The following is a 19,790-nucleotide window of genomic DNA, read 5'->3' on the forward strand; positions in this document are numbered from 1 at the left end:
TTACCTGCTGGCATTGGTCGGTAGGCTGCTGCTCTTTGTTAGGAGCATGGCACATTAGTCTGCAGATTCTTTATGGTGTTCCTTAGAAATCTATGCCGTGCTTACCCAATCTACCTGCAAATTATGGTTCACCTAAACATATACAACAGCCAGATAGAAAGCAGACAGAAAGTATGCAATGATACTCATCTGGACTTACACAGGGATCTATCAAAACTAGAGGAGGAGAAAAAGAACTTGCCACAGGGATCAATGAGATTTCAGCTTCCCTTTGGAAAATGAATGGACTGAATTAAATTAAGAGAAATCAGTATATAAAGTCTAGTCATATGATCATAGAACATCAGGCCTGCAGTCCAAATCTAGCATTTGGAGATTAAAGAAGCACTCCTCCTCCCATCAAAGTTTTTATCCCATTAATATATTGCAATCATCATATTATATAGCAGTGTACTTACAATTGCTCATTTTCCTTTCTACCCAGCTAATTCTTCTGTTTTCCATTAGGTCTATGGCATCACGTGATTAAATTCTGACTAGCTGAATCCTTCTAAGCTTTTAAGTGCACAGTGCTATACAATATTATGATTGCAATATATTAAAGAGGATAAAAACTTTGATGGGGGTGCTTATTTAAGAAATATTTTTTCACTTATTTAATGTAGACAAAGTAGATTTTTTATTCCCCAGCTCAGCATATACAGATGAGCCAGGACAAGTCTCGCTGTTGTCTCTTTCCCCAGACTAGCCTTGCCTCGTTACGGCATATCATGGCTCCCTGGACGTGACTGACATCCTCCTTACAATCCCAGTTATGGTAGGACCAGTCGTACTATGATGGTAATAGTATGCAAAATGTCAGTCACGTCCAGGGATTGGAGGGTCTGAGGAAGAACTAATCTGGGGGACATTAAGCCCCATCGGACTAGTCGAATTCATTTTTAAAAGACAGCAAAGTTAGCGTGGTGCAAAAAATCTAACAGAATACAGAGGTTGTCATACAGTATATAACCCTATAATGGTGGTTTGGAACAGGTATGGGAACTGACAGATTTTCTTTAATTTAGCCCAAAATAATTTTTTGGTGAACATTTTACTATTGGGAAGCAAAAACAAAGGGGGCTAGGGACTCACACAAATGGTCGTATGCGACTGTTTTGTAAAAAGGTATAATTCCCATAGACCTGTACCACAGTATGTCTTCAAATTTATGTGAAGTAATTCCAAGGTTTTGCCTGCCAGATCCCATCCAAATCCCACAGAAAGTTATTATGGCCTTCTAGATCAGACTACTTATGTACAGAGGTTTTCTACCCTAGAAGCATTGCCTCTAAGACAGGGGTGGGGAATCTTTTTGTCTGCCAAGGGCTATTTGGATATTTATACCATCCTTCGGGGGCCGTACAAATTGTATGCCAACTTCGCCCACAAAGAACAACCTGACGCTGGCAGTGGTGTCAGGACGTAATCTTATATTGCACGTGCTCACAGAGCAAGAAGAAAGTAAAGGGCCGGCGACAGTCAAAATACAGCTGCGGTCCCCGAGAATCCGCCCAGCGGCCGGATAAAAGGTCGAGGGCCATAAACGGCCCCCTGGCCCGAGGATCCTCACCCCTGCTCAAAGAGATATTATCTTGGTACATTGGAACACTATAAAGCCTCCTTGTACTAGGCTGATCCAGACATAACTGGAGATGTGAATATAAAGAGTTCGGGGCTGTCAGAATTTCTCTCTTTTGTAGTCATGTCCACATTTTAGGAGGATATTCCTTCCGAATTTTGGGGTGGAAAATCTGCAGTGTATTACAGTAGCAGCAAAGTGGATAAGATTTTACCTAACCCCATCCACACGTCAGAAAAAAAAAAAACCTACAGTGAAAACTGACCTGTGGTGTGGATTTTAAATCAATTTACTTTACGTTGAAAATCGTACTGCAGATTTCATGCTTGGCAATACACAGGATGAAAACCGCATCAAAAACTGACAAACCCACATGACAAAATCAGCAGCAGAAAATTTGTATGTATGAATGTACCCAGACAAGTTTAGAAGATTAGAAAAATACTAAAACCGGAAAAGTTTCAGAACTAACAACTTTGGAAATACTTACTAAGAAGTTTGTCGGTGGAGACACTGTAATCCTGTAGTGGAAAAGACGTCCTGCGTTGTTTGTCATAGGACGGCATGATTTCATTGACTGCCAGAAACAAGAGAAAGTGACCATTTGGCAAAAAAACAAAATCCAAAAAGACACTATGACAACGCCGCACACATCGTTATTTCTCCACATTTCTCAAGAATACTAAGTAAAAAGCATAATCTGCCTTTAGTAAGTCTGTGAATAACATTTCTGTACTTTCAAAGTCTTAAGCCTGTATACAAAAATATGATAATCAGCCGCGCACCTACTCTTAATTCCCTTCTAAGATCTTAAGGCTCTTGGGACACATTTTTTAGAACTGGGGGTTTGGATTAAAACCGCAGTAAAATAGACTGCCGCGGCTTGTTGCCATGGAAAGTTCTGCTATAATGTGTCACTCTCCTGCAGCTAGAGGGGTCAGTATTACCAATGCTTTACCGGTCACAAAAATGTACCAATCTGGGGTTTTGGCTAGGAGTATTCTTTTTCCCCACAATGTTTCCAAATGATTCCCATTAGCTTTACAGATTTATCAGCAATTTGTCATTAAAAAAGCTGAATATTTTAATGCTCAAACTGCTATTGATGTTTCATGTCTCCAATGTAAATTTACTACTTATTAAATGGTGAAATATTCATTGTGCCTGTGCTTAAAACAGTCACCGAGATCCCGTGAAAGCCCTATCTATATGATGGCCGCACACACACACAGGCATTAACAGAGAAGATGTTTTTTTTTCTCACTAAAGTAGCTTTTTATGTATGAAAAGAGGATACAGAAGATGAACTGGGTCAAGGAGTTATTGAAAGGGATTGTGATCCAGGAATTGAGATAATAGCAGTTTCAAGTCTCTTCAGCATATTTCAAGCACCTACGTATGAGGCAAGCAAGGCACTTGCTCAATTCCCTGCAAAGGGCCTGACTGACCTAGAATTAAAGGGAATCTGTCAGCAGGCTTTTGCTACCTCATCTCAGAGAAGTATGATGTAAGGAAAGAGAAGTTGAATACAGTGATGTATCACTTAGATTACTGGGTGCAGCCATTCTCGCACAGAGCTTTTAGATTTAGCAATACAGCAGAGCTGAGGAAGCTAACCCTGCCCCCACCAGGCTCTGTATATACAATGTCCATAGACAGTGGGCTGCCTATCACAGGAGGGGGCGTGTGCAGCTGTCTCCCAGCAATGATACGCTCCTGGTGCTAAAACAGTCATTGTAAGCAAATAAACCATGGAGCTTGATAAGAGAGGCATCCTTGAAATCTGTGTTTTAACCTCTACAGCATGCTGTCTTCAGATTACAAAGCAAAAACCAACTGACAGATTCCTTTAAAGAAGACAGAGAACACACGCTGCTGACAAGCCGTCCTGTTCATATCATGGTAGGATATGCGACTGTCCAAGTATTTTTTTTTTTTTTTTTAAACAGAACCAGTCATTAGATTCAGGTTGCCTAAACTAACTACGGGCAGCATGAATCAGAGTTTGACTGTATGATTGCAGCCAGGTATTACTTTCTGAAACACAGCGGTTTCAGAGAAAAGTTTGAAAAGCCAGTTGGGGACTACAGGAAGAGACCTGATTAGCCCCTTGTGGTCCTTTGCTGATTGTCTGGCTTCTCCTATGTGTGTACATAGGGAAAGATCTCTCAATCAACTAGAGCTGTATTGGACTAGTCAAGTCTTTTCCTATAGTCCCCCGTTGCCTTTTTAAAGTATGTTTTCTCTGAACTAAAACGCCGCCATGTTTCAAAGTAAAACCTGTGCAGCCAGGCTCTGGTTCATGCAGCATGAATCCAATGACAGGTAACTATAAATTTGCAAATGGATTGTGTGCAGATAGTATAGGTTTATAATGGTGCCTGTCATGTTTTAAAGAATCCTCCGTTTACCAAGCTTCCATCGGGATTCTGTTTTTTCAACGGGATCAATATTCCTCAACAGATTCTTTTAATTGTAGACTATAACCCAAGGGACATAGGATGGTAAAAGATTAAGTATCCTATGGGATCCTGCTGCACCTTCCTGTATGATGTACATGATCACAGGGCAATTCAACAGGACAAAAAGAATTATGATGTGAACCTAATTACAAGAAGTAGCCTATGTAATAGTGGGGAAGGATGTAGCCTTCCCTAGGCACTGAAGTAGTTAAGGAAAATGTTCCCTTAGTTAATCCTCTCTGAACTGTGGTAGGCCAAGCTAAGGGGTTAGCTTCAGTGGTCCAGTCAGTAGAGTAGAGGGGTAACTTAGTGCCCGGATCAAGCCTTGAGTGATATAGAGCTTATTCCTGGCATAATTCATTGTGGGCTGCAGTACCTGTAAACAGCCACAAGATGCCACTGTCCTGGGTGCAGATGTCAGGTTGAGTCTGCTAGCAGTGTTACAGACAGGCATGAGTTAATGCTGTGTGATGACAGCTCACTGAGGGTGGGCACATTAGGAAAATCTCTGTTTAGTTTCCAGAATCAGGAAGTGATTCTTCAGTAAGAGATTGGACAGCAAATCGTTCAGGCAGCCTGACTATAGTGGCTGCTAGGGTAGACGGGAGCTCCATACCCTCAGACAGTGGGATCACCAGTGTGCAAGTCTCCCCACACAATAGCACGAGTCCTGTGAGTCGGAAGGAGAAAATCATCAAAGGTAGTGAGGACCCGGGGCACTTCTAGTCTGCAGGAAGAAGAGGAAGATAAATAGGACTCCAGGCTAAGACGTGGGGGAGAGATATCGGATCCAGGTCACTGTCAGTACTACAGAAGAGTCTCTTGGGCCAGAGATTAGAGTCACAGAGATGCTTCACTTAAAGAGGGAACCAGGGCTGAAGGAGTTACCAGCGCCTGTGAGAGAGATAACCTGTCAGGCCTTATACATTATATCTGCCAGTAAATATTGTACATATTCCTCTTCCCCAAGTAAAGTCCAAGTTCTGGTTAAGAACCTTGTGTCCTCTGAATTTATTGCTGCCCTGGTTCCAGAAGAGAAATGCCTGGAGACAGCCGCGATCGGATGGCTTGAAGTAAGTGAAGAGCACTACATACACAGCCACACTTCAGAGGGAGGACACGTATTGTCTGTAGGGTGCCATAGCAAGAGGGAGCTACAGCTCGCCCACGACTACCTCGCTGGGGCACCTTACATCTACAACAATAACCTAGGACTGGAGAGGACGGAATTAATATATGCCGCACAAATTACATACAAGTGGAAGTCAATTACCTCTTCTCCTGGATAAATGCTGTGCCGGATTCCAGTCCGTCTGGCTTTAATGCTGCACTTACATAGGGGTCCCACATTCATCTGAAAATAGAGAATTTACTGTCAAAATATCCTTTCACTCTTATTTATTAAATATAATAAATATTTGTTTCGCTCTTATATAGTACCATTAATTCCACAGCGCTTTACAGGCATTATCATCGCTGTCCCCATTGGAGCTCACAATCTAGATTCCCTATCAGTATGTCTTTGGAGTGTGGGAGGAAACCGGAGACCCTGGAGGAAACCCACGCAAACATGGGGAGAACATACAAACTCCTTGCAGATCTTGTCCTTGGTGCCAACCACTGAGCCACCATACGTTTTACTTGATTGATCTGACTTTGTCTTGTACAAGACTTGTAAAAGAAAAACATCAACTATATCTCATGAGAATAAGCACTTTCACATATACAGCACTTTGGGGACAATTAGGGACTCGGTGGGAAAGGTATTCAGTCTTTCAAGCATTAGGCCAGGGCTGGAGCACTTTAGCCCAACAGCTAGACCAACGCTACACCGCTCATAACAATGGCACTATGGTGCTACAGCCCATGGAGTAGAGTCTACCGCTGTGCCATAATATCCACCCAATTAGTGCACCGCTAGGACTAAAAGGTGGGAAAATAAAGAGAAAATGAATGCCAAAGTTGTTACATACAAATCAAGCTGTGCGACTGTCAGGCAGGAGGCTACACAATGGCTATAGTCCAAAATCATAAGAATACAACAAGTACAAAACGGATTCAACTTTTTTTTGCGTTCGATCAAAAGGAAAGTTACAGAAGAGATATTTTAACAAAAATAACAAATAAACACATGGAAAGAGGAGTCTGTGCAAAACGATTCGCAGGACCTCGCCCAGCGGCCAAGTCAGTATCTTGTGCTTCTTACTTGACGGCATCTACAGCGCCTTTAAGATCAGCTGGTCTGATACAACATCATTGTGACGGTACATATGACAACTAATCAAAAGAAAAGTGGTGGATGACGCCAGGTAAAGCAGAGGACACACATTACTGATCTGCCCACTGCACTGGGCTTTGCAGATTGATTTTCACTCTCTCTAGTGGAAAGCCTTATATTGGGTGCCCCTAATAATCTATCAAACTGCCACCACTACACATTGTTCTGCACGATTACTAGCTAAAGCAGCGCCTCATCAGGAGCCAGTCACTTGATTGGCGTCTTTGTAGAGGGGATATATCAATCAAGCTCTGTCTTCAGGTACAGCAATCAAGCCAGATTAAGGAGGACTAAGCCATCTTTACTTCTCAGCACTGAGTCTTCACCTCCTTGACCGCAGGGATAAGTCAGTGCAAGAGCTATTACAAACTGCTTTAGAAATTAACAGCAGAAATGTATGGACAATATAGCAGTGGTGGCATTTAGGGGTCAAACACACCAGACAGGTTCTTAACTAGGATTTAATAAAAGTGTACATAAATAAAATACATGCTTACATCATTCCAAATGGCAGGTACATATATCCCGACCCCACAGCTGTATGCTTATTATCAATGGGTAGAAATATTAATTAAATTGATGCCATAGATTCAACATGTTAAATGCCAGCAGTAAACAGCGAGACATCTTGAGAAACATTACAGGTTAACATTCAACATCACACAGACGCCTCTCTATTCTTCCAAAATCTGAAGTCATACACAGCAAAAGGGAAAAGCAATCCCCTCCCTGACCTGCACACCAATCTAATCCATTAGCTGGTGTTGTGATGACCGACATCCGTGACTTGCACTACCCCTGTGATGTCCATCATAGCTCTAATGCCTGGGGCCACGCGCATCATCCCACTGTGTATTAGGAAGAAAATCATCCTGGAAAGGTGTCTGTAACCTGCAGCTCTTCTTCTATTCCCACACTGGAGCTCTTAAGAATCTCTCACAGCTATTGACAGGTGGAAAATGACATCTGTAATACTGGACTGGTAACTCATTACTAAGGTTTGCTCTGCTTTCACAACTTTGTTCCCTTTCCTCCAATTTAAATACCAAAGATGGTCCAGTGCCTTACGGCATACATGACACCACCAGAGCAAACACTGACAATCTTTGAAAAACCGTGCTCCTTTCACCAACAATATAACAGATCATATACAGTTTTAAATAGATTTTCTTGAAAAAAAAAAAAAAACACATTTATGTATTTATATACTCCATAAATATACTTTAAAGAGAATCTGTCACCAGGTTTTTGCCACCTAATCTGAAAGCAGCATAATGTAGAGATAGAGACCCTGATTCCAGCGATTAGTCACTTGATAAGCTGCTTCCTATAGTTTTAATAAAATCACTGTTTTATCAGCAGGAGATCATCACTAGAGGACTACTAAACATGCTGCCATGTAGTCCTCAATATTCATGAGCTCTGTATAACCCATCTCCACCAAGGGTTGACAGCTTTCTGCCTATGCACAGTGTACACAGAAAGCTGCCAATCAGTGGTGGAGGCAGGGTTATACAGAGTTCAGAATTCAGAGAAATGGTAGATCTGTAGCATATAAATCTGTAATTTTATCAAAGCTGAAGCAAGCAGCCTAGTAGGTGACATTGCTGGAATCAAAGTCTCTGCCTTATATCATGCTGAACGCTGATGGAGTAGAAAAAAAAACTAGAACCATGACTACCCAAGGTCCTGCAATGCCTGCACATGAGGAAAGACATAACGAATCAGAAGAACTATACTACATTTCTAATTGGAGGTATTTGCTAATATTATTCTTACACCTACTGCATATTGGGATAGGATCTTGGAGATGGGAATATCCCATTAAGGGTAAAATCTGTTTTCAGTGACGACAGAATGTTGCATTACTGAGACTGAATTGTATCAGCAGCAGCCGCCATTTCCTATGCGGTGTGGTGTCAGCACTCGCGGTCCTAGGGCTCTCGTGCGGTGGCATGACACATGGAGCCCATTCAGTGCTGGCGTCACTGTTCTCGCCTTCGTACGGATTGAACATGAAGAGGAAGCCAGAGATCAGCTGCAGCCCGGACTTCCTCTTCATGTTCAAAATGTCCAAAGGCGGAGACAGTCATGCCAGCACTGATTGGGCGCAAGGCACAAATTGTCATTCCACCACACCAGAGCCCCGGGACAGTGAGTGCAGACACCGCTGGAACTGCACGGGAGGAGAGTACAGGCTTTTTTTAAATTTTATCGGCACCAAACATTTAGATCAAGAAGGGGTTGTCCTAGTAGTGCACAACCCCTTTAAGTCAGAGCTCCGCCCTCCTCATCCCATCTGCATAGAATCTTATTAGTACCAACTGTCATCTCCCATCTCCTCCGCTGCCCAGGAGCTGTGGTACAGCACCATGAAATCAATGGAGCTATATAAATAAATAATAAATATGATAATAAATATGATCAGACCATGTCCCTTCCCGGTCAGACACAGCCATTACACAGTACACAGAAGGGGCACCTTTATAAGATTATCTCAGCACAGGAACATTTTATTTAAACCCATCCAATTGTGGAAATTACTACTAGTCCAAAATCTATTGATTAAAATAAACTTTTGTTCGTGGGAAAACCTCTTTAAAGTTTGGCGAGATGTTCTTTTCCTGAAATTCTGTGCCCTTTTTCCTCCACACATACCTTTGATCATTGTGGCCAGAGAGTTCTATTTTAACCTCATCAATCCACAGGACTTGTTTCCAAAATGGCTTGTTTAGATGTTCTTTTCCATACTTCTGACACTGAATTTTATGGTGATGACGCAGTAGAGGTTTTCTTCTGATGACTCTTTCATGAAGGCCATATTTGTGCAGATGTCTCTAATGTACCACAACTCCAGAGTCTGCTAAGTCTTTCTGAAGGTCTTTTGCAGTCTGGTGGGAGTTCTGATTTGCCTCTCTAGCAATCCTATGAGCAGCTCTCACTGAAATTTTACTTAGTCTTCTAGACCTTATGTTGACCTCCACTGTCAACTGCCATTTCTTAATTACATTTCAAACTGAGGAAATGGCAACTTCAAAACGCTTTGCTATCTTTTTGTAGCCTTCTCCTGCTTTGTGGGCCTCCATTTTCAGAATGCTAGGCAGCTGCTTAGAAGAACCCATAGCTGCTGTTTTTTGGCACAAGGTTAGAGGAGGCTGGGATTTAATAAAGCTGGGAAATTTGCATCACCTGGCCTTTTCTAATGCCAATACTAAACAAGCCATAACCCTAACAGGCTAATTAAGGTCTGACACCTGGTCAAAGTTATCTGAGCACACAAATCTCCAAGGGTGCCCAAACTTTTGCATAGGCCCATTTTCCTTTTTGTAATTTTTAAAATGTAAAAAAACAACAATATAGATTTGTTTTGCCTAAAATATAAAGGAAATTTGTCACTTAATTTTACACCTTTTAGAGATCATTTCATCTTCAACTTGCCTAACTGTTCACAGTAACAGTAATATTGACCAGGGGTGCCCAGACCATTACTTGCCACTGTATGTCATAGGACACAAGTTTGCATCTTCCTTGATTTCCTCGTCTCTGGCGGTAACTACCTACCTGAATGTACTTCATAAAGAGGCACAGCCAGCCTATAATCTGACATTCATTTCTGATGAAAACTGAGGTTTATGTTAAAAGTCGGCAAGTAAGTTTTCCCCGGCTGAACATATGGAGAGAGAAATGGATAATAATTCTTACTACAACTGTCTTAATGTAACATCACTTCAGTAAACGCCTTGACCTTTTCACAAGATATTTCCGCATTTATTTTCCCCGATAATCCAAAGCCTTGAGATGCCTACAACATAACAAATGAACAGACCTGGCCGAGGTCGTTATACCAGAGCTCTTCATGAAGACGGTCGGGATGAGCCTTCTTTCGCTTTATTTCCGCAATCACATCAAAGACCTCGGAATCGGAGCTGCTGGAGCAGCTCTCATCATCTGTGTCACAGTCAGAGTCGCTGGAGCTCTCTGTCAATAGAAAGGAAGGAGTGAGTCACATTGAGAAGAAAGCCGCGACTTTACTGCATCCTCACACAACCGGCCAAACATCTAATTCAATGCAGTAACCATGGCGATCAGACAGCTTTTCATTATAGATCATATACTTTCTATGTCGTCTCTTGTTCGCCAAGTGACAGCGAAGACTAAATAGAGAGTGCTCATTTTCCCTTTCATTTACTTACACTGTATAGCTAGCGCAATCCTCTTCTTGTTCTTTACTGTATTTGTGAAAGACCTTTAGATGCAAGAAATCCAGGCAATTATAGCAGGATCGCATGACAAACACACAAATCTCAGGTCATTGGAATCCACCAGACTGGAAACAAGTCAGCATGGCAATATTACGCCGGGATTTCAGCTGGACCTCACATGCAATTTTATTAATATTAGAGCGTAACAATACGATAGCAGAAATTACATGGATAAAGATAAAAAAATAAGCATGGACCATCTGAGCCCTATCTGAGGCCGGCCCGATGTTCCGGGAAAAATGCTGGAGGATGCGTGAGAAGATTTTTCCTTTCCTTTTATTCTCAGACCTAGGACTAATAGTGAAATGCCACCCAAGGGCATGTGGGCAATGCTGGCTGGAGTAGATACAGTATTCTAGTCTTCCAGGCTTACTTATTCATAAAAAGGCACGGCTTAATCACCCTCTAAAAAATCATAAATGATATTTCTACATTCAGGGAGGAAAAGAAATCAGAGAATTCTGCTAAGTATAACCCAAAAGTCTACGGTATGCAAGGCCTATCTTCTACAAACAAGGCATGCTGTCACCCTACTTTCACTTCCGAATCCTAAATGGGAGTGTTGGCCCTCATGATATGATCATGTTATTACACTCTTGCAACCATTTTTTTTTATTTCCGTAACGCTACATTTTGCTGGTCCTCCCAAAAATATAGGAATAAATTGACTATTGGGTACTACATCTTTTCTTGTCAACTGCACAGTTGCACTGATCAGATAACGGCGACTGAGGAGGGACATAAAACTTCTAGAAGGAATGAAAGAGGAAAAGCTCAACTCAAAGTTCTAAAAAAGGTGCTCCAGAATGGTTATATCAAGGGTAATACAACTAATTACTAAAACAGCCATGTGGAGAGAGCAAACAGGTCTCCTACACCTCCTAAACCACCACTATAACGTTAACGCCAGTACCATGATAAGGGTAAAACCCTTCATGTGCTTTGTAGTAGTTCCAACTTTAAAAGGATATACTTAATGCTATCTGTCTGCCATGTAAATCAGCCCAGACTAGCCGGGTGGGGCACGGATTACCCCAGACTAGCCGGGTGGGGCACGGATTACCCCAGACTAGCCTGGTGGGGCACGGATTACCCCAGACTAGCCTGGTGGGGCACGGATTACCCCAGACTAGCCTGGTGGGGCACGGATTACCCCAGACTAGCCTGGTGGGGCACGGATTACCCCAGACTAGCCTGGTGGGGCACGGATTACCCCAGACTAGCCTGGTGGGGCACGGATTACCCCAGACTAGCCTGGTGGGGCACGGATTACCCCAGACTAGCCTGGTGGGGCACGGATTACCCCAGACTAGCCTGGTGGGGCACGGATTACCCCAGACTAGCCTGGTGGGACACGGATTACCCCAGACTAGCCTGGTGGGACACGGATTACCCCAGACTAGCCTGGTGGGGCACGGATTACCCCAGACTAGCCTGGTGGGGCACGGATTACCCCAGACTAGCCTGGTGGGGCACGGATTACCCCAGACTAGCCTGGTGGGGCACGGATTACCCCAGACTAGCCTGGTGGGGCACGGATTACCCCAGACTAGCCTGGTGGGGCACGGATTACCCCAGACTAGCCTGGTGGGGCACGGATTACCCCAGACTAGCCTGGTGGGGCACGGATTACCCCAGACTAGCCTGGTGGGGCACGGATTACCCCAGACTAGCCTGGTGGGGCACGGATTACCCCAGACTAGCCTGGTGGGGCACTGATTTGCACAGACTAGTCCTGCCTTGCTCTTGTAATCAAACCCCCTTAGGCATGATTGACAAGCACCACGCAGGTGACATCATCAGGTATTTACCAATCTATATAAATCTGCCTGCCTGGCATGCCCAGCTAGGCATTAGTGGCACCATCACTACTTTGCAGGCAGCCGCAAAAGAAAATGCATAACAGCAGTATTTAGACACTGTTTTACAGAAATTTGGGGACAATCTATTTTTTCTCTTTAGGCCAGAGCCAGAAATGGATGCTAAAAAGGATCTTTTACTGGATTTCTTTTATTTAAACTTAAAACTTACTTCAATTGCTGCTGTCCCACTGATGCTGGAACAGTTTTTATTTCTTTTCTGTGCCCCTCCATAGTAAAGTTATGCCCCCAGTAATAACAGTGTCAATTTTCCCTTAAACCAACCGGGCGTTCTATGTGGGTGTTCGCTTTTTCACCTCTACGACAAAAGTTCAATGGTATATGCCCAATGTTATACGCCCAGTTGGCAAAGGGAACATCTGCTTTTTTATTTCCAGGGGGCATAAATTTGGAATGATGGGGCACAGAAGAAAACCTGTCCCAGAACCAACGGAATAGCAGCTATTGGAGGAGCTACACTGTTTAAATATAAAAAACCCAGTGAAATTATGAGTCCAGCTATAGGGCATGCTCCTGAATCCGCAATATATAGGACATTTTATTGAATGTTGTAATACAGAATTTTCATAGGTCAGTTCAGATCATACCAGATTTCAACTAAATAGCAAAAACTGATATTTTAACATGGTTATACACCAAAAGACAGTCAGTAGTCTTAATGCTGAATCTTAATGCCGCCACTTAAATGGAAAAAAAAAAAAAAAAGTAATGTAAATGAAGAAAGCTCAGAAAAATTGCACCCTTTGAAAAGTCATTAATTCTGATGAACTTTGCGGCTAAGATATCACTATTCATATCCTTTATGGATGTTTTCTAGTACAACACAATTCTACTTGTGTTTAATGAGATAGGAATAAGGGATAGATCAGGTTCACTCAAGAACAGGTATTCATCTTTGTGGTGGACAGGAATAATGAGCTATTTTTCGGCAAGGGAAGCGGCGAGGTTTGAAGAGCATCTTTCCATTTAAAATGATGATATCCATCATAATTGAAGTTTTGATAAAAGCCAACTAGTTATATGACTTTCCCAATGTGTACTTTAAGTCTTCTTTTGGTCCCTGTAAGATATTAAAGGGTTATCGCCATCTTAAGAAGTAGTCATCTATCCCCTGCATAATCATCGCCCCCACAGATTCCAAACAAGGCTTTTGCAATTCTTCTGAGAAATATAGGGATCTATGGTCAGATCAAGGTAGTGCTTTTTACACATTTTCATCCCCAAGGGGACAGAGCGGAATTTAGCACAGAAATCACAGCTTACACGGCCATGTTGTGTGATAGAGGGAGGAAATAAAGGCCGTCTACAGCGTTATAAAAGGTAGTAAGGAGATTATTCACAGCTTTTATCCCCTGAGCTCTTATCGTGCAGATCCAGAAGCATGCCAGCAATGCTCAACTCTCCAATCTTCAGGCATGTCTAACACTTTTTGCATTGCTGACAAATGCATTTCTTAAAGGGAATCTGTCAGTAGGTGTTAGCTATGTAATCTGAAGACAGCATGAGGTAGGGGTTAAAACACAGAATTCAACAACGTGTCAAGTCCAGTGCGGTTTACTTTGACTGAAGGTTTTATTACTTTGTGATCATCATTGCTTGGATTACAGAAGCCGTGAGCCCTGGTCTGGCTCCGCCCCCTTCTGTGATAAGTAGCTCACTGTTTTTAGACAATGAACACAGACAGCTGTGGTGTGGGTGGGGTTATCTTTCTCAGCACTGCTGCATTGCTAGATTTAAAAGCTCTGATTGTGTCAGAACAGCTGCACCCAATAATTAAGTGATACATCATTTGACTCAGGGTCTCTTTGCCTACATCAGGCAGCTCTCAGATGAGGTAGCAAAGACCTGCCGACAGATTTCCTTTAAACATTTTACACCAGTTTTTGGCATGAACTGTGCCTCTATTGCATATGCAGTATATGAGCAAAAAGTGATGAGAAGAGTCAGAATGGTGCACAAGCTTTTGAAGTATTTATTAAAAATAAAGCCAAAAATAGGGCAAAATTTAAGGCCAACGATGCCTGCTTACAGCAAGCGTACATTTTATTTTCTGACCCCACTAATGCATTTGTCATATTTGGGACTAGCCTACACATCAGCTTCCACTAAGTTTATGCCATCTATACTGCCAGAGATGCTGGACCAAGTGGTCACGTGCGCTGTGGTCATGGCATCACCAGGACAATGTGTCAAAGATTGGGGTCGTTAAAGAGATGCAGCACTGGATTGGACAATGGCGACTAACAAATGACCCAGTGGAGACTCACGGGGAGGGAGCAATTAGTCTCAGAAAACCCTCTAAGTGGCCTACATGGCCTTGTATACAAAATTTTGTGGCTAGTCAAATACATTTGTTCCATGTATCTCATTTCATAGCAGCTATTCCTAGAGAATGCTCAACCTCTGAAATAAAGTGGTTTTCTAGCTATGGAAAACTACTGTCACCAAGCTGCAGTTTGTTTAAAACACCACACCTGTGTTTTGTTTTTTTTTATTTCACCCCTGGAGTGGTGTCACTAATCTATGATCCTCGCCTGTTGAACAATAATTAGCAGCTGCCATCTTCTCCTGTTCTAGGTGCCACCCTGGTCCTCTTCTGCTAGTTGTGACTAGTTGGATTGTGCTAGTGTTTGCTGGATGGTCCAGAAGCCACTTCTCAATGTAAGCCTATGAGAGCCAGCAGGTGTGGGGAACGGGGGTGAGCCCCCTCCTTCAGTCCGGCTCCTTTGATGTGGATATCTATGGGTTAAACTGCTGGTATCAGAGCTAGTCCCGTCCCCAGTAGTTGTGACAGCAGCTCATCTATATATTACAGCCAACTCCTGGCGGATTCCTTTCGACTACACATATCCATCTTGGCGTGGTGAATTACGCCTTCCTGGGACATGTGCCGTCACTATGTATACTTTTATTCAAGATCACAGCTCCCCCTTTCTGTCACGGGTGTGTCAAAAGTGACAAGACAGTCGCCCTGCAGTTGGTTGCAGGAGGTCTCTGTTTGGCATTACAGACAACTTCTTGAAGCTGTCTCTCTAAGACCCAGAGTCTACCTTCCTCTGGCTAATTAACTGGGCTGGATGTATCTGGTGTGTCTGAGAGGGAGGTAACGGCGATATTCATTACTACTTGTGAGGCTTTAGCAAGAGCAGTACTTCTTCCTCCTTGGTGCTGGAGGACGTGTGCACATTTGTCTGGAGTCGTCTAAAGCTAAGCTATTTTCCCTGGTTTGTCCCCCCTTGTTATCTGTAGTGGTCAGTGGGGACCGACTAGCGCTCATCTCCTCCCTTCCCTAGCCAGGACCCAATGCCAGGGAAAGACAGGGCGAGGTACGCATGCAGCGATTGGTGAAGAACCAATATAGGGAAGTTAGTGGAGACAGAGTGAGATTAGATCTACCTAGGAGGTCTTCCCCCTCCCCCTTTTCCCTAGAGTCGGGGCTCCCTTTCCCTCTTCCCTTTGTGTTGCACTTAGTCTTTCCTTCACATTGCGTGACACTTTCTGTAAAGCGATGTAATACATGCTATCATGAAATAAGGCTATTATTTGTGCATATAATGGTGGCAATATTTAGAAACTTGGACAAGTAGTTTATTTGCACTAAAAGAGACCAGGACAGTTAATATTGACAAGTGGGCATGAAAAGCACCATAATAACCGTGAAATTAAGGAAAATATTTGTCATTATATGAAGAACTTTTGGATACATTTTTGCAAACTGCTAGACTGCAAAGTGACCTTTAGTAAAAATGTCAGCCAAGAACATGATTAACCGTTCACACATACATCAAAGCCTAAAGCAACAATCTTTACATAATTACATCACGACTGAGGACGGGGATTTATGTTACATACCGAGCGACACAAACGGCCGTGCAGGTATAAGTGCACATCACATAGTAGCGGAATATCCAGAAAGGAGAAGAAACCAGACAGCGGAGAATATATACTAAAGGCTACAAAAATACTTCTTGTACATAAGAGATTGCCAAGAACAGACCCTGCAAGAAAGTATGATTCCTGCCAAGAATATTTACACTTTCTCAAAATCCACATCTCCACGGTGCCAAGCTTCAGAAAAAAATCCCAACAAACATATTCTAGGCATGGAGAGAAACACCTTCACAGATGGTGGCAACGCTGCCTTAATAAAAATAGTAAGGCTGAGATAACAAGCACGCAGAACAAGCACACGGCCCTCTTACCTAAATCCTCGTCTAATTTGGTCTTTGGTGCCTCCCACGCTGGCCTAGCCGCTCTCGCTTTTGATTGACGCTTGCCAAGTTCTTCTTCAAACTTGTCATACAAATCCCGTAACCTGCTTGTGCCGACCACTGTCGAATCGCCCTTTGGAAAGAAAAGACAACAGGTAAATATACCATTCATTTAGACGTAGATCATTAAAAAAAAAAAAAAACAACTTGCAGATCAGCACACGTTAATGACGGGAGCAAGAAAACTCCGGAAAAGAAGGGTGCATGGCTGAAAGCGATTAATCAAAGCTCCTCTGGCAGGATTTACAGTCAGTGTCCACAGTGCTCAAGAACTGTTCATGATCCAAAAATATTCTTTTCATTTCAACAAGGACAGTAACAAAAAAGGGAAAAAGGAAACAAAAAAAAGCAAGAAAAAGAGCATTCAAAACACCACAATCTACAACCAGTAAGGGTAGGTTCACACGTCACAGTTTTTGCAAAGTTTTTTTCCACGAAAAACACACCATTTTATTGCCCCATCAAAGTGAATGAGATTTCTGAAGTCTCATGCACATGTTGCTTGCAGATTTGAAGCAGTTTCACATCTGAAGTAAGTCAATATTAAAGAGTTCTTGCAGGGTTTTTTACTCATACAAATGAACAGGAAAAAACGCAATGAAAAAAGTGTAAAAAAATGAACTTTTTTTTATGCATTGTTTTTCCTGTCAAATTGTTTTTGATGGTGAAATATATGCAAATACTTAACGTGTGCAGAGACCCTAAAGCTGTGTTCACATGCAGCGCTTTTTTGCTGCGTTTTTGTAATACAAATTAAAAGCTGCTTTTTACAGTACTAGCAAAAGCTTGGCGATCTAAGAAAGGTCATGCACATGCTTGTTTTCTTGAGTTTGAGAACTGCAGTGTTTTCGAAATCTGCATGTCAATTGTTGCAGCATTATTCACAGATAGAAAACAATGAGAAAGTGGGAAAAAATGCAAAAAATGCCACAGAGTATTTCTTGAATAAAACTAACTTTATTAAACATATCAGATAGATATGCAGGGCAGTGGAATAGGACAACCCACGTAGTTCTAGAATGCTGCGATAGCAAGCTGGTAAATCTAATCAGAATAATGCTACATATTGCAATTTATTTGGAATTTGGTCATTAAAACTAAATAGTAATACAGTAAATCACATTAACAAAATGCCATCCTGATTAGTCCTTGAAATGCTGGAAAGACATTATTAAAGGGAATCTGTCTTTAAACCCCTCAAACAGAATACATGGCCGATCAGGTCTTGAATATACAAATTAACTGACATCTGCACGGCCGGAAGCGCTGCTCCTGTGCTGAGAAATCCCTTCAAGAAGAATGCTAATGAGGCTGGAGGTGAATTAAGGTGTGTCCATACAGAGTACAAGAATTAAAAAAACAAACATTTTTCGAGTAGAGTTTTACTCATGCAATGAGTGCTGAAATAATTCACTATTATGACTTCTTCACTTTGTCAGCACTGATATGTGCATTTTCTCCTCCTTGTGTTAACCAAAAGACCTAGATCAGAAATATCAGTTATTACTAAGAACCTAGGAGTTGGGGGTTCAAAACATGTAACCACCCCCCAAAAACATTTTTGTTTCTACTTTTTGATACATTTTTACAAGTTTCTGCATAAATTATCCTTCTTATGTGGATCGGGCGATGAGTGCTGATAAGCCTTCTCCGTTCGGGCTCGTTCAGACATCAGTTTTTCATGTACAAGGTCTATCCGTGATAGAACTCGTACCTATTATAGTCTATGGGGCTGTTCACATGTCTGTAATTTTGCAGAAAAACACAGACCTGTCCGAATTTGATCCGAATCACAGATCAAACTCGCCAATCTAAGTCCATGGGTCCGAGAAAAAAAAATTGGACAGCACTTGGATGCCTACCTGGTTCGGTCTGTTTTTCACGGGCTGTTTGATGAGAGAAGCTTGGGAAACCACAATCGCTTTTTTTTTTCATATCAGAAAAACTACTGCATTAACCAAACTCTGATGGACATCTGATCAAAAACATTGAAGAAACTCAGACAGATTGCATATAAAAATCACTGCCGCCAGAATGAGGACTAATGTTCTCTCGGTGTAAGACATCTCTACTACTCCCCACCTGGCACCATGTTCCTCTCCTTGATTGACACCTCTGCCTTATGCCAGCTACATGCCTAACTTAGGCAGGAGAAGCTGTCAGTCAAGGTAAAGAAGGTGGTGCTGGGTGTAGAGTAATAGAAGGCTGATGGGATCTCTGTATCAACAGAACCCAATCTACTTCCAGCCTCATTAGCATATACTTTCAAAATCGGATATATCAGTAATGGAGCAACGCTATGGGGTCATACAGGTCAAGCAAATTCTTATCCTCTCTTGCTGACAACTTTATCTTCCAAAAGGTAGGGGAGAAAACAAGGGGATCTGCTACTTTGGATCTAATCCTTATAAACAGGGAGGAAATGGTTGAGGAGGTAAAGGTGGCTGGGACCCTAGGAGGCAGCGATCATGCTATTATAGAATTTTGGATAACTAGAGGAGGAAGACATGTGAAGACTCAGACTTCAACGTTAGATTTTAGAAAGGCAGATTTTAAGAGACTCAGAAAGAGAATAGGAGGGATCCAATGGCTGGATGTCCTTAAGGACAAAAATGTCCAGGAAGGATGGGAAATTTTTAAAAATGAGATTCTCAAAGCACAATCGTTAACAATCCCGAAAAGTAGGAAGAATGGGAAGCATTTAAGGAAACCAGAATGGATGAACACAGAACTTAAACACATGCTAAAAAGAAAGAAAGAAATGTTTATTAAATGGAAAGAGGGAGGCATATCTAAAGAAGATTATAATGCAGTCTGCAGATCCTGCAGGGCACGTATCAGGTTAGCTAAAGCTGACAATGAATTAAGGCTTGCAAGAGATGTCAAAAGCAATAAAAAAGGATTTTGGGGGTATGTCAAAAGTAAAAGAAAAGTCAAAGATGCTATAGGATTTTTACAGGATGAAAATGGAGAAATGGTAAGAGGATGTTGAGAAGGCCGAATTTTTTAATTCCTA

The 19,790-nt window shown here is 42.2% G+C and overlaps 1 protein-coding gene across 2 annotated transcripts in view; it reads right to left on the reverse strand.

Annotated features, from left to right (window-relative positions):
- The window catches only part of DROSHA (drosha ribonuclease III), a 303,644-nt gene that overhangs the window by 232,245 nt on the left and 51,609 nt on the right, over positions 1–19,790 (reverse strand). For both annotated transcript variants that reach the window (XM_073678641.1, XM_073678640.1), the window contains exons 5-8: positions 16,706–16,847; positions 10,188–10,339; positions 5,357–5,437; positions 2,112–2,198 (exon numbers count right to left, since the gene is read on the reverse strand). In XM_073678641.1, coding sequence (XP_073534742.1) covers positions 2,112–2,198; positions 5,357–5,437; positions 10,188–10,339; positions 16,706–16,847 — 462 coding nt within the window. The remainder of the gene's footprint in view (positions 1–2,111; positions 2,199–5,356; positions 5,438–10,187; positions 10,340–16,705; positions 16,848–19,790) is intronic.

This window comes from Phyllobates terribilis, unplaced genomic scaffold (genome assembly GCF_046119375.1).
Source record: "Phyllobates terribilis strain yellow unplaced genomic scaffold, ASM4611937v1 Scaffold_4__5_contigs__length_816908805, whole genome shotgun sequence".
Taxonomy (NCBI): Eukaryota; Metazoa; Chordata; class Amphibia; order Anura; family Dendrobatidae; genus Phyllobates; species Phyllobates terribilis.